This window comes from Stylophora pistillata, chromosome 11, assembly GCF_964205215.1.
Source record: "Stylophora pistillata chromosome 11, jaStyPist1.2, whole genome shotgun sequence".
Classification (NCBI taxonomy): domain Eukaryota; kingdom Metazoa; phylum Cnidaria; class Anthozoa; order Scleractinia; family Pocilloporidae; genus Stylophora; species Stylophora pistillata.
Window position 1 is genome coordinate 14,431,543 of NC_142529.1, and position 14,519 is coordinate 14,446,061.

General features: G+C 36.2%; 1 protein-coding gene across 2 annotated transcripts in view; it reads right to left on the reverse strand.

The window, feature by feature from the left end:
• Positions 1 to 14,519, reverse strand: part of LOC111319115 (inactive tyrosine-protein kinase 7) — a 344,836-nt gene that overhangs the window by 4,703 nt on the left and 325,614 nt on the right. For both annotated transcript variants that reach the window (XM_088739650.1, XM_088739651.1), the window contains exons 4-18: positions 12,856 to 13,029; positions 11,897 to 12,169; positions 11,099 to 11,422; positions 10,658 to 10,921; positions 10,197 to 10,481; positions 9,244 to 9,492; positions 7,984 to 8,229; positions 7,171 to 7,455; positions 6,273 to 6,554; positions 4,417 to 4,662; positions 3,394 to 3,678; positions 2,363 to 2,644; positions 1,570 to 1,674; positions 1,122 to 1,137; positions 23 to 213 (exon numbers count right to left, since the gene is read on the reverse strand). In XM_088739650.1, the coding sequence (XP_088595776.1) occupies positions 23 to 213; positions 1,122 to 1,137; positions 1,570 to 1,674; positions 2,363 to 2,644; positions 3,394 to 3,678; positions 4,417 to 4,662; positions 6,273 to 6,554; positions 7,171 to 7,455; positions 7,984 to 8,229; positions 9,244 to 9,492; positions 10,197 to 10,481; positions 10,658 to 10,921; positions 11,099 to 11,422; positions 11,897 to 12,169; positions 12,856 to 13,029 (3,507 nt within the window). The remainder of the gene's footprint in view (positions 1 to 22; positions 214 to 1,121; positions 1,138 to 1,569; positions 1,675 to 2,362; positions 2,645 to 3,393; positions 3,679 to 4,416; positions 4,663 to 6,272; positions 6,555 to 7,170; positions 7,456 to 7,983; positions 8,230 to 9,243; positions 9,493 to 10,196; positions 10,482 to 10,657; positions 10,922 to 11,098; positions 11,423 to 11,896; positions 12,170 to 12,855; positions 13,030 to 14,519) is intronic.

Here is a 14,519-nt window from a genome sequence, read left to right on the forward strand (position 1 = left end):
GAGATAGTTAACTTGATCTTACGTGTGAAGCATTTAGCAGCAACTGTGCGATTTCCAGGCCTCCCATTTGGAGAACTAAGAAGAGCTCTCCACACTGCTCCAAATGCCCCTCGCCCAATGACCTCTTGAAGCAGAACACGCTTCACTTCAATCTCCCATTCATCCACTTCTACATTCAACAGCTCCATCTCAACTGCCTCACCTTGATTAGGACTAAATATTATGAAAATCAGTTTCTATTATAAATCAAAGTATATGTGATCAAGAAAAAACAAACTAAGGAAAAGTTTTGAGTTTCTAAATTAATTGACCATTTCTTTAGTCTATGGAATAAAAATCACTCTGAAGTTGGCAAAACAACCTTTTCTTGTGCACAAACCAAAATTTCAGAATATCTCGTACATTCAGACAAGGTAAGGGCCACTTACCGTAAATATTGAGAATCCGCCGTAATTCGTAATTCATTTTATTTTTCCTAAAGGACCCTTTTAATGAACCTTTGTCGAAAATTAGATCAAAAAGTTCTATCGCACTTTTTTTTCTCGATCCGAAATATCGAAAAGTTCAAAATACACCTAGCTGGCCGTTTCCACCTCCCCCCCCCCCCCCCACCCTTACGCAATGAAAAATTATGAATGAATGAAATGAAAAATTGGAATGGAAAATGAAATGAAAATGGAAAATGGAATGACAAATTATGAATGAATTTGACCTATATTTTACCTCTACGAAAAAGACGCGAAGTATTTATTTCAACGGGTCACTATTCAGACTTAAGCGTGGTAACCTGCTAAGAGATTTTTATGATCAGAGAAACAAGGATGGAGGGAAACGGCCATCTAGGCGTATTTTGAGCTTCTCGATTGTTCGGAGAAAGAAAAGCGCAAGAGAAGTTTTGATAAAATTTTTCAACAGGGTTGAACAAAAGGATCTTTTAAGAAAAATTAAATTAATTACGAAATTTTATAAACATCGACTGATTCTCGATATTTATGGCCAGTGGCTCTTAACATCCAAAATGGAATGGTTGACATGACATAAGACCCCAACTTCAATGTGTTTTTTAGTCAAATACATTCCAATTTACCGAGTAGAGGTAAATGGTAAACGAATTAACTTACAGAGCCATAGCAGTGGCTGTAGTTTCAGATGATAAATCAAGAAAGAAATAAAGAAGGAAAAATTTCTCCTTAACTTGAGTATTTCAATAAAAATGTTACGCACTTAGATGGTGAAGGGAGTTTCTACAAAGCAGTTAATAACAATAACAATAATAATTCATTATTAATGAAATCAGTGGTTTACTCAGAATTCTTTATGCCATGAAGTTCAACGGTTTATGGTAGATTACAAATCAGAAACAGTAAAAACATGCCAATAGTAACCAAAATGTTTTTTTTTCTTCTGCAAACCGAGATGATATTAATACCTACCTAATAGCAAAATTGGAGAGAACAATTGGAATATGGAGTGAAATAAAAGTAAGCAGAAACTAGTCCAATTTTTGCTTCTGACACAACTATTGTCTGGAAAAGTTACTAAGAACAAGATATGAAGAATGAGTCTTACCTGTCCTTCGGCACTTCCAAAAATACCAGCATACGAGTAAAATAACAATGACAGCAGCCATTGATCCAACAATATAGTACCACACCAGGGATGGACTCCTCGCAGCTGTTGGTATAAGGTAAACACATGGTCATTGGCCAAATGACAAAGCTAGCACATGTGATCATGATAATGGAAAGGTTTTTACTCAGTATTACCCATCCTCCCTGGATTCTGTCTTTTGGTAGAGTTTCTCTGGCTCATTTTTATCAGTATTGGCTCATTTACTATTTTATGGCAGACACTCCAAGAAAGGTTAATCAAAACTATGTTGTAGAAAAAATAGCAAAATAACCGTAAAGTGAAGTCTGTTAACAATCAAAGTGGCCCATCAGGCCGGCGCTTAACTCTGTTTTCCGTAGTATGAAGCTCCCAGGAGTATTTCTACTCCCTCCTGCTGGTCCATTGCAGGGTTACCCCCCATAATAGTGACAAATAACCTGCTTTTTTGCAAACTGGATGAAGAACAATTCCCATTACCCAGTAGGAAACAGATAATCATGATGATACTGCAAACAATTATACCGGTATCTAAAATTAGGTTCTACTGCATGTAAAAGGCTAAGGACCCAAATCTTCATTCGAAACTCATACTTACCATAAAAAACAATAACAACCACAACAATGGAAAAAAAAAAAGCAGCCAACAGCATGATTAAAGCAATGCAAAGCTTTCAGGTTACATTTACGTTGAAATATTCTTTGCTGTTAAATAATAGATTGTTTTTAGGACACTACAATAATGCCAGCTTACAGTTGACATTTATTGTTACATTGGAGCGGGCCACATTTCCTAGTCTGTTACGAGCTTCACAGGAATATATACCACTGTCCTCCTCCACAACCTTTGCAATATGCAGGTAACCTTTTTTCTCTTCAAATTGTGTAAAGATGTCCTCTCTCTTCTTCATTTCGTCTCCATCTTTTTTCCAAGTGATATTTACTGTTGCTTTGTTGACAATGCAAGTTAACCTCAGCTCATCACCTGAAGTGAGGGTTGGATATGGTTTTGGACTCAATTCCACAGTTGGTTTTTCTGTGTAGAAAAAGAGATAATGTACATGTATACGAATCTTGATTTTTCATGAAAAAAAAAATACGTTACTCTCAGTACCTTAGTAAGGCAATTATCATGGACACGAAGCAATCCAAAAGCGACCCCCTAAACAGAATTTCCAAGATGCTTCTAAGTAACCCCAGACCCAGCCCTTTGTTGCTATAAAATAGTCTCATAACATGTAATGTGCCATTCAATGTTACAAATCGTTGTACTGATAAAAGTCTATTGGATTAAAATTATCACAGTGACTATGACAAACGGTCAAAGTGATCATATAAAAAAGTTATCTCAAACAATTGTTTAATGGCGTCTGCGCAACAACTATGCTTCCCACAACTCATTACAATATTTTTCCCAGATACCTTACACCCAAGTTAGTATTTCAACTCTTTGACTCAAATTTTCTTGGAGAATTTCCAGGGGTATTAAGACTCTATCTCAAAACAATTATTACAAGAATCAGTCTTACCACACTGTCAGTTATTTTTTGTCAACCTTCAACACCAAAATGCCAACATTTACACCTCATGTTTTATCCATTAGCAGGGAAAATAACATCAAAGAAGAAAGAATTGTATACTATTATTGTTAAAGGGGATCCATCATCATCATTACCCTAATGGCTATTAAGTTTCAATCGCTACTGTTACCATTATTAAACTCATCATCATCATCACTGTCACTAGTATCACTATCATTATTATCATTATTATCATTCAACCTACCAAAAACTTGAAGTGTTGCGGAAGAACTTGCTGTATTAGCTTTGTTTTCTGCTGTACACTTGTATGTTCCTTCCATTTCTTTTGTTGTTTGCAGCATTTCTAGGAATGATTCCACGAATACGTCTCGCTCAAAATTGCTTTGATTAATACCCGATTCGAGTTTATCGCTATTAAATGTCCACATTACTTTTGGTGTTGGAACACCTGAAGCATGGCAAGTAAAGTTGACAGGGTCTCCAACAATAACAGATTGGTTTACCGGGGACAATAAAATCCGAGGAGACACTGAAAATAAAAAGAAGACCATGATCTTCAACCAAGGTTCTTAAGATACAACCAAATAACCACAAGTAATTTGGCAGTAATTAGATGTAAGAGTAAATTTGGAGTCCCCTAACTACACATATTTACAGAAATTATTAAAGGAATCACCTCCACACAGTGAATGGGAATTAAGGTCAGGAGGATATTATGTACATTTCGAATGAGTGAGCTTCCATCAACCCTGAACGATAGTATGAACATGAAAAGAGTAATTTAGTATATTACAGTGTATGTACATAATACTTTAAATATCATGAAGTGTGAAAATAAAAGTCAAATTTAAAAACAAATGAATAAACTTGGTTTGTAGAAATCCTATTTAAATATCTAGCTTAAACAAAAGCATGTTAAAAAATTACATGTACTGACTGGTCAGACCACAGCACCGGGGGCTACGTTCCCTTCATGCACTCTTTGTGAGAAGTTCTTGAGTTCTTTTACGTCCCCTTGCTAACCAGTACAGAGAAGATGAGGGAGACAGGGCCTACAGTCTATTGGCCTTATCTGTGAATACTAGAATGTCTAACCATTCGCAAATATCATAGCACACTCAGCACATTCTCCTAGGTTATTTAAAGATCCTCAGTGGTGGTCCGGTCTAAGGTTGAACCCTCAACGTGACGCATGGCAGTTCAGGGCTCTACTTCATGAGCTTACAGAGTGCAGTTTGTAAATATTAATAAAATTATATTGATTTACCAGTAACATCAATCCAGAAGTACAAGTTAGCTTTTCCAGCCAGATTTTCAGCAACACATTCATAGAAACCTTCATCATCAAAAGTCACGTGGTTAATAAATAACGTGTTGTTGTTGCCAAGAGCTTCTCCATTTTTGGTCCAGTTGACAGATACTGGAGGACTGCCCTTTACAAAACAAGGTGTTGTAAATGTGGAGTTCAAGGTAACTGAACGATTCTTGAGTCCAGAATTTAACTGTGGTGGAACTAGAAAGCAAAATTTAAAAAAGTGACGATGAGATTATCTTCACAGGTTCATTGGTATCTCGAGCTTGGATGTAAACACTGCAAACAAATAACAAGTCAGCAACTTAAAGAATTTCGTTCTGTAGGTGCTATCAATATGTTACGTATGATGCACGATCCTCGCAGTAGATAGCGCTACTTATGCAATAGCGAGAATCAGACCTGAAAAAAATCAGGCCTGTACGGGACTCAAACCACTGACCTCTGCGATACTAGTGCAGCGCTCTACCAATTGAGCTAACAAGCCAACTGGGAGCAGGCCGTTGAGTTGATTCGTAATAAACCCGTGAAAGTGATAAATGAGATAGAATGAATATATGAAGTTCATATATTTTGAACTGCGGTATTAGATACGTATACTGCGAAGATCGTGCATCATACGTATCTAATACCGCAGTTAAAAATATATGAACTTCATATATTCATTCTATCTCAATATGTTACTTAGTTGACTCAAGAGTAAAAAAACCTTTTGTCATATCCATGCCATTTACCTGGGACAGGGCTGTGATCTAGCAGCGCTAGGGGGCCCCTGGCGCCTTACTTTTGCTCTTGGGCGACTTAGGAATTTTAGTTTTTTCATAAAAAGCATATGTTAGGCACCCTGGATTTCACAGTTTCTGTGCACTGGGCTCCCTTCAATTTTTCTCAGAGCATAGCCTTGTGGGGCATTTGACTTTCCATTTATGTAAACATGAAATACAAGTTTCAACTCATTGCCAGAGCAGGGAACATCCAAAATTTGTATTTGTATTTATGAATATTCATACAGGGTGGCCCAGTTTAGCAGATAGCTAGTTTAAATGGGGCCCTGTGAACACCCACCCATCCCACCCCAGGGGAGGACATCCATCACACAGTAATCTCGTGCGTGGGAAATTAACGTCTCCTACCCCTAACCCTGCAGGAGACGGGACCTCCATTTATTTCTTCCTATCCGAGAAAACTAGAATATCTAACCTTTTCTTGATGTTATAGTAAGGTACTAGCATATTCTCAATTATTTTAAGACCTTGAGTGTTGGTTTGGCTGGGGCTCAAACCCTCGACCTCCCACACAACAGTCCAGCCCTCTATCCATTGAGCTAACTGGGAGGCCGTATTTCAAATTAAAATGATGTTCTCATCTTCAAATTTTTTACAAGTTTGTTGTTCTTTTGTAACAGGATCCTTAGGTTTGTCAAAAATATGCCCTAAAGTCTGAAAAAGTTTTTGAACTTTAACCTTGTGGTTATTTAAAAATTTTCTTGATGGGCTCTGTAATACCCCAGATGTAAGGAATAACAGCAAAACCAGTCCCTGGTTCCTTCTCATCATGAGTGTTACTAGTTGCAACTGGTTTCAGGCAGTTACGGAGAAATGTTTTGGTATAGCCATTTGTATTTGAGTATATTGGACAGACCAAACCTCAATTTGGTCTGAAAGAGCATCAGAAAGTGGTCTTCTTTTGCCTAGAAGAAAATTCAGCTTTGTTGGAGCATGTTTGAAAAGACTACTACAAAAGAGCATGTACCATGAAAAATGAATGACATTGAAAGGCAAATGATGGACAACACAATAATGTTAGCTTACGTTTGACAATTATCGTCACAGTGGAGTGGGCCAAAATGCCTGGTTTGTTGCGAGCTTCACAGGAATATTCACCACTGTCCTCCTCCACAACCACTGAAATATGCAGGGAACTTGTTGTCTCATCCAATGTCCTGGCAATTACAGCCCTTACTTTTATTGGGTCTCCATCTTTTTTCCAAGTGATATTTACTGTTGCCTTATTAACAATGCAATTCAATGTGAGCTCTTCACCTGGAGTGAGTATTGGATGTGGATTTGGCCTTATTTGAGAGGTGGGTTTTTCTGTGTTAAAAGAGACAAGTTTCTGTTAAGTCTAAAAAAAAAAACAGCTTCACTCACAACATCTTTAAATAACATATTTATTATGGACACGGAATAATCCAAAAGCAACCCTCTGAATGGCAATTATAAGTTGGTGAAACCTGGCTTCAAAAAATATCTGTTTAAACTCTACATAGGGCCTCCTGATCAAAATGATCAGAGCTCAAATAAAAAAAAAAGTCATACAGAGGTCACCCCAAACAGTTGGTGAATGGCACATGTGCAAAAAATAACCATTCCCTGAATCCATAATTGTACAGGATGCCTTAAACCTAAACATGTAGCTGCTTGCACTGGCTTTCTTGTCTTAGATGATTTCCAAAAGTATGACTGAGAATCAAATGCAAAACAATTATTACAAAAACCAGCCTTAACAGGTTCTCAGTTATTTTCTGTTCCACTTTTAGACTTAAGTCTCCATTTCTGAGTATAATATTTCATGCATCAGCACAAGAGATAAACTCAAGAGAGGAAGGTGTCATAGATTATTGTTACAGTGGATCCATAATTGTTAATATCATAATCATTCTTAAATTCATGATTAAACAATCATTAGCATTTTTATTAAAGAACCTACCAAAAACTTGAAGTGTTACTGAAGAACTTATTTTATCTGCTTTGTTTTCTGCCGTGCACTCATATAGTCCTTCCATTTCCTTTGCTGTGTTTGGCATTTCCAGAAATGATTCCACGAATGAGTCTCCCTCAAAATTGGTTTGATTAATACCAAATGGAAGTTTACCACCAGCAAATGTCCAGGTCACTTTTGGTGTTGGAACACCTGAGGCATGGCAAGTAAAGTTGACAGGGTCTCCATCGATAACAGATTGCTTTACTGGAGACAATAGAATCTGAGGAGACACTACAAATAAAAAAAAAAGACCAATAATAGTCAACCAAGGTTACCAACTGAAGATAAAATTGGACAACCAGTCCTGGTCATTTTGCAGTACTGGTTAAATGTGAGATCAGATTTTAGAATCCACTCATTACATGTATTAATTTTTATGGGATAACAGACATTACCTTGAATTCATACTGTGCATGAGAATGGATAGAATTAAGATATCACATTTCTACTTTGTAAGTTTCCCTACCCCCAAAAGATATGATTTACATGAGAATATTACTCGTTATCAACATAATTAAGGTGACTTTCCATTCCTTTTCTAAATATCAATATTAGTGAGGTATTCAAATCAAAGACAAAATGAATACATTGGGCTTGTGGAAATTCTATTTACAAATATTCAACACAAAATTAAAGCAAGCAGGTATTTAAGTTTCTTCACATTCCAAAGTTATCCAGTTTCTTCCTGTCAAGCCAAATGCAGTTCCAGAAAGGTTGATAACCATTCAAAATGCTGAGGCTAATTGGAATTTGACTTACCAGTTACATCAATCCAGAAGGTGGTGTCATTTTTTCCAGCCACATTTTCAGCAGCACATTTATAGATACCTTCATCATCAAAAGTCACCCACTTAATGACTAATGTGTTGTTGTTACCAAGAGCTTCTCCATTCTTGGTCCAATTGACAGATACTGGAGGATCACCCCTTACATAACAAGTTGATGTAAATGTGGAGTTCAGTGGAACTGAATGATTCTTGAGGTCAGGACTTAAATGTGGTGGAACTACAGAATGAAATTAAAAATAAAATTAAGTTATGACAAAAATTACCTAATAATCTTCACGGACTTTTTGATTTGGTTATGACCCATTGCTCTCGCCCACGACTACCCAAATGGCAGCTGGGTAATATGACTCAGCTATAGGAAACTACATCTTGGAAACAGGGACCTAACGTCTCAGTTTGTCAAATTGCTAGAAAATTTTTTTTGGAACCTGTGAAATGGCAAACCAGTAGATATTCCTCGCTCATGTATCAAGCTCCTGAAATTAATTACTAACCCCTAACAATTTGTCCTCAGAGTCGCTACACAAATGATTTTGCACAGCTATAATCAGCAGTACACATTTATTATTTCCATTCGGAATTTGAGGTTTAAAAGTTTTATTTCAACAACAGTAATTTTTTATGGGATAATCTTCACAGGGAGTTACATTGCAAGTACTGTTACCCGCGACAGACTCTTTGATCTAAATAAGATATATGATACCTTCTCGGGGAGTTAGAATGCAAATATTGTCACGGCACTCTTTGAACTTAACTTGAGAATAATGGGAATTAAGCCAAGAGAGTTTCCCAGCTCACAAATCAAGCTCCTCAAGTTAATTATTACCCCTTGTCAAATGGTTAAGCTTTCTTAACCGTTTTCTTGACAGTTCAAGAACACTTCTGGGTGGAGAGACAGTCACCATGCTTGAGTGAAGACTGTCACCTCAAGGATATTGCAAAGTTATACCTTGCACGGTTAACCAGTACTACAAACACACTGTATGTACTATCATAATGTAGATTTGGAGTTTTTAAATTTAAAAGTTAATTTATGTTGACAAATGTGGACATGTTAACCGAATGGAGAGCAGTATGTATGAATGTATAGGTACTGTTGCCTCACTCAAGAAAACAACACAATCATACTTACCATGCCTTGAACCCATGCAGAGATATCAATCCAGAATCCAACAGGCCACAGTCTATTCAATAAAATGATGGAAATGCAGTTTTAAACCTAAAAACTTACCTTTAACTGTAATATAAATATTTCCAGTGGAACTGCCTCCACTATTTTTTACTTCACAGCTGTACAGTCCCGCATCTTCCTTTTTTATATTATTGAGGGAGAGAAACTTGGTGTTTCCTTTCAATGTGTTATTCTTGAGCCAGGTTATCTGCGGCTGAGGCTGACCTTGAATGATTTTACAAGTCAAAGTCACATTGTCTCCTTCTCTGATGAGATTGCTTGCTCCTGAAACACTCACCTCTGGTCGAACTTTGAATAAACAAGTAAAAAAGTTAAAACAAATTGGCATGGTCATACACACATAACATAACTCTCCTAGAAGGCAATTATCTTTTAGGTTACTACTATCAATCTACAAAATGGACAATGCACTTTGACATGACTAATTTGAATAACCAGATGAAGTTAATTTTTCAGACAGCTAAAAACAATAAATGCATGGATTACATAAAATGACCTTACAGGAATTTATACAATATATATATGGCATCATCAGGGAAAAGAAAATATTCCTGATGATGCTGTTGATCGGGGAAAGCTCGGATTTTTAAAACATTTTACTTTTTAAAAAAATCTTCCCTGATCATGCCATTGATTGGCAAAAGCTCGGATTTTTAGACATTTTACTTTCTACAGCAGTATAAGGCTAATATTTGATTAATTTGTATATATTTCAACATTGTTGCTGAAGGACAACAAGAACAGATTATTGACCTTACAGGATTGCATATTGGCAAAAATTAAAGACCTTACACACACACAAAAAAAGAACAATGCCAAAGATTGTTTTAAACCTCAATAAACTAAATGAAGAACCCATTTTATCAACAGCATCTACATGTTGTAACTGCACTACTTTAGGGACTAAATTCTCAATTTTTAAGACAGGTAGAATGGTGTAATGGTGTAATTAACAAACTATAGTTTTTAGATTTTGCCAACACTTCACTTACCTATAACAGACACAAGTATGTTCTTATGTGTGCTTGTGACCCTATTTGGTCCTTTGTTCTGTTTCATGGTACAAATGTATGTTCCATTGTCTTCAGGTTGAACAGGATCAATGCGTAGACTGCCACTGGGAATTTGAGAAAATCTTCCCCCATATAGCAATAAATTTCTTCCTTGTTTGCTCCAAATTATCAGTGGAGGTGGTTTCCCTTCAGCACTACAGTTTATAATTCCAAACATGTCTGTAATAAGGCTCTGCTCACCTTGAGTGTTTTCAGTGAATCTTGCTGTTGAAATAAACAATGAGGACAACCACTTAGCAAAAGTGTAGCTGCATTGAAGAAATATCGCCTAGTCTGTACTTTGTCTATATGCTGAATGCTGGTCACATTTACTGTACAGTCACATAAACATATACTCTAAAATTAAGGCCTTCTCAGTATGTTGAAAACAATTTACCTACCATTAATGTAAACTGTGTAATACTGAACATATTCCAATCTGTGGCATTCATATGTTCCTCCATCAGACAATTGCACATTTTCTATGACCAGCTCACCATCTTTTTTGGTCTTGACCCTCTCAGAAGGAGAAGTTCGATTTTGCATCTTTTTACCATTAATAATCCACATTGCAAAACTGGTTTTGTTAAGTATTGAGCAGTGAAGATTTTCATTGCTACCAATATCAAAGAAAAGTTCCTTTTTCCCCATTACTTGTTTGTTCTCTGAAAGAAATTTTTTCAAATAGAACAATAATAAGTTCATTCTGTTTCAACTTTTTGGTACTAACTAGCCATAGATTGCAAAACTATTAGTATCTTAACCCTTGTTGCAAATGCTGTAAACAAGTAACTGGTCATGTTCAGGAAATTTTATCTGGGCATTATAAATACCTAACTTACTTGGTTGACACAGTGCTTGAGAACCTTTGCCATCTCCTTGACATTGACCTGGCACATGTAACTTTCCATCAGAGCGAGTGCAAGATGCAAGTTCTACCTCATTTCCAGTGCAAGAAACATCAAACATTACAGTAGTAATGTTCTCACCCTCTACGTCTGAGCCAATGAATTCAGCAAGAGCCTCTTCAAAGCCAAGTTGACGACAAATAACTTTGACATCATTGAAATCCCATCCATTGGCACATATTTTCCCCCATTTCCCTTTGTAAAATACTTCCACTCTTCCACCATACTCAACATTTGCACCATTCAAGCGAACAGGAACTTATAAAGTCACAAAATATTGAGCAATTAGTGAAGGTATGTTGATTATGTAGTCAAGTAAGAAAAAGATTGAAAATATGGATAAAAGAGGGAGATAGCATGATTATAGACAAATTTAAAAAGTCAAGGTGTGACCAAACAGGTTAAGATATCCAATATGACGGTAGGGGTTCTTTGATAGGCAGTTGTCTGGGTATCATCTTTGGGCCTTTATTTACATCTTCAGTTACAATTAATTTTAAATTAATCCTACAAAACAGACAATTTTTCTTTCTTGTGATATTTTTAACAACAAGAGGAATCTTTGTGAAAAAGGCTACTACATTATTACTGATCAAAGCAAGAAAGAATGCTTTAGTGAGGTCTATCACCTCAAATATTGATCAAGTCTATAAGGGTACCATCCAACTAGAATGGGATGTAGAAGACTGAAGCAGATATGAATAGAGTCCAAAATGCATAATTGATCATTACCTTTGCACAATTGCAATTTGTTTGAGAATTGTTCTCCACATTTTGTCAGAATGGTGGTGCAGTTGTAGTTAATAGATATCTCTGATTCATTGTCACTGTCTTCATACCATCTTCCATAGTAACTGCTGTTAGAGTATCCCATTGCCATGCACATCAAATCTTCTTCAGCTTTATTCCAGTTACTGATGCAAAGCTTTTGCCAGCTGCTGTTTGTGTAGATTTCCATTGTGCCAACTGATGGGTTCCCCTCCGTTGTAAAGCGCAGTGGAAATTCTGATGGAAGAAATAACACAAAATTGCAAGTCTGTTTTAAATAGCCTTCTTAATTCATTCTACATGTTTTAATTGTTATGCGAATGATTCCCTTAGATAGGCACCCAGTTTCAAATGAATTCCAATTCTAGGTGTAAATGTCTAGAAACATAATCACTAGCCCAAGGCAAAAACATATTAATTTATACTGCTAGCATCAGATATTATATATTTCAACAAGAAACTGAATACTTAAACTGAATATTAATTTATACTGCTAGCATCAGACGTTATATATTTCAACAAGAAACAGAATATTTAAGAAGTAATTTTCAAGAAAATTTAGTGGTAAATGACACCAAATAAAAATAGTACAAACATTTGCAAGTATAATGTATGGGATTGGATGCTAATTAAGACAAAATAATGAAGATGATGATCCTGATGAAAATAATAGGTGTGAGAATGATAATGATAACATTAATAATGACTAGAACTTAAATATTCAAGTGTCAATGTAATGTTCATGATAATTTTGGAAAAGGTGAATCTATTATCAAGTAACTTAAAAGGCAAAGGCTTTTAAAGAAGTTAACCATTAAATATGGGGTTCAACAAAGATGACACTCTGATGTCTGTATTTCCATAAATATTGCACCATATAATTACAATTCACACACACTGATTTCACTATCTGTATGAGTTACCTTCACGGCAGCTGGACGTGTTGTTACATTGTCTCACAACTGCTCTGCTCCCATCACAGTTTTCCCCGCCATATGCTGGTTCTGGATCAGAACATTCTCTAAACCTTATCTGTATGCCACTGACTGTTTTAGAGCAGATACTCCAAGCACTCCACTCATTCCAACTACCATTGACTGACAATGTTTCAATAACAAGCAGATGAGAAACAACTCCCAACTTTGCCTCCGGAAGAAGACACTAGTGATCCCTTTGTTTTCCGAAATTACGATTTATTACTTTGCCTAGTCAACATTTTCATTCTCATACATTAAAGAGCAGGAAAAAATTTAAAAAAACTTGAGACATATATCACTGAACAAATGTCATGTAAATTATTTTCTCTGCCTCACGGTTAATACGTTTTTTTAATTGTTACAAGATTGTTGGTAATTTTTAGTTTCCTATTTCAGGGCTTCTGATAGAACTTCAGAATACCCAGCCACTCATTTCCATATCACTGAATAAGAATAGCATCTATTGTGTTATGCCTCTTTCTTCAAAGCCTCACGACATATGTAAATGAGGTGGACAGGTTTTCTGAAGTTGCTCCGAGCGTGATGTTGCGATTTCGCACAATCGACCTCAAATTGCAAGTGACTGCACAACTCATGAAAAATTGCATAATTCAAAGAAAATTGCCAAAATATGATAAATTATTACTTTGTCTCAAAAAATCCCGGCAAGAGTACCACATAACTCCGTACATTAATTATGCATTCAGTCTTTGTTCAACTAAAACAATAGCGATAACAATAGAACTCCGTAGAGACTAGCAGTCTTTGTCGATGTCTGGGGTCTGGCACTAATTTGGGTCTGGCACTATTGGACCTGGCAGCCATGGTCTGGGTCAGGTAAGCCAACCTAGACCTTGGCCACATGTCCACTATAGCATCCTGGTCGAAGCGCATGCGCTAAGAAAGGGTTAAAGAGCAATTTATCTGCACAAGTTCAGAAAGAAGATGTAGAAGATGGCTTTCATGTCTTCCAAAAAGTGAAAAAGATGTTTTAAAATATCTCAGAAAAAAATCGCACAATTTGCTAAAAAAATCACACAATTCACATTGTTTTATTGCACCCTATCAGAAGGCCTGTCATTTTCTTTTCTTAAGAAGCCTAAAACTTTTCATCGTATCCCACATGTTTATGGCATTTTTATTCTGTTTAAAAGCAGAAAAAATGAAAAAAAAAAATTAAACATAAATGATTGTAGAAATGCCACATAAATTATCACTTCTGGTTGGGTTAATATATGCCTTTTAACTTGCAACAAGAATGCTGGTAATTTTTGGTTCCTCGTTTAATCCTTGAATTTTTATAAAGCTTAAAACTTTCCACTCTATGGTTATTTTGCAGATGGGAGATATGAAACACTGATTATTGACTATCACCCAGACAGTTATGTGTTGCAACTTTAGTACATTAGAGTAGGTCCTTGGCAATCCCTTCCACCCCAAGAATTAGAGAGGGACTGGTGCACACTTGTCTTCATAATCTACCCTCCACAAGTTACATTGCAACTCTCCCATGCTACCCAGGATGACCAGCCATCATGAACTATCATGGTATCAGAGGTTAACACAATCAACTGATATGCATAATGCTAATTCACTCAGGTGTTAAATAA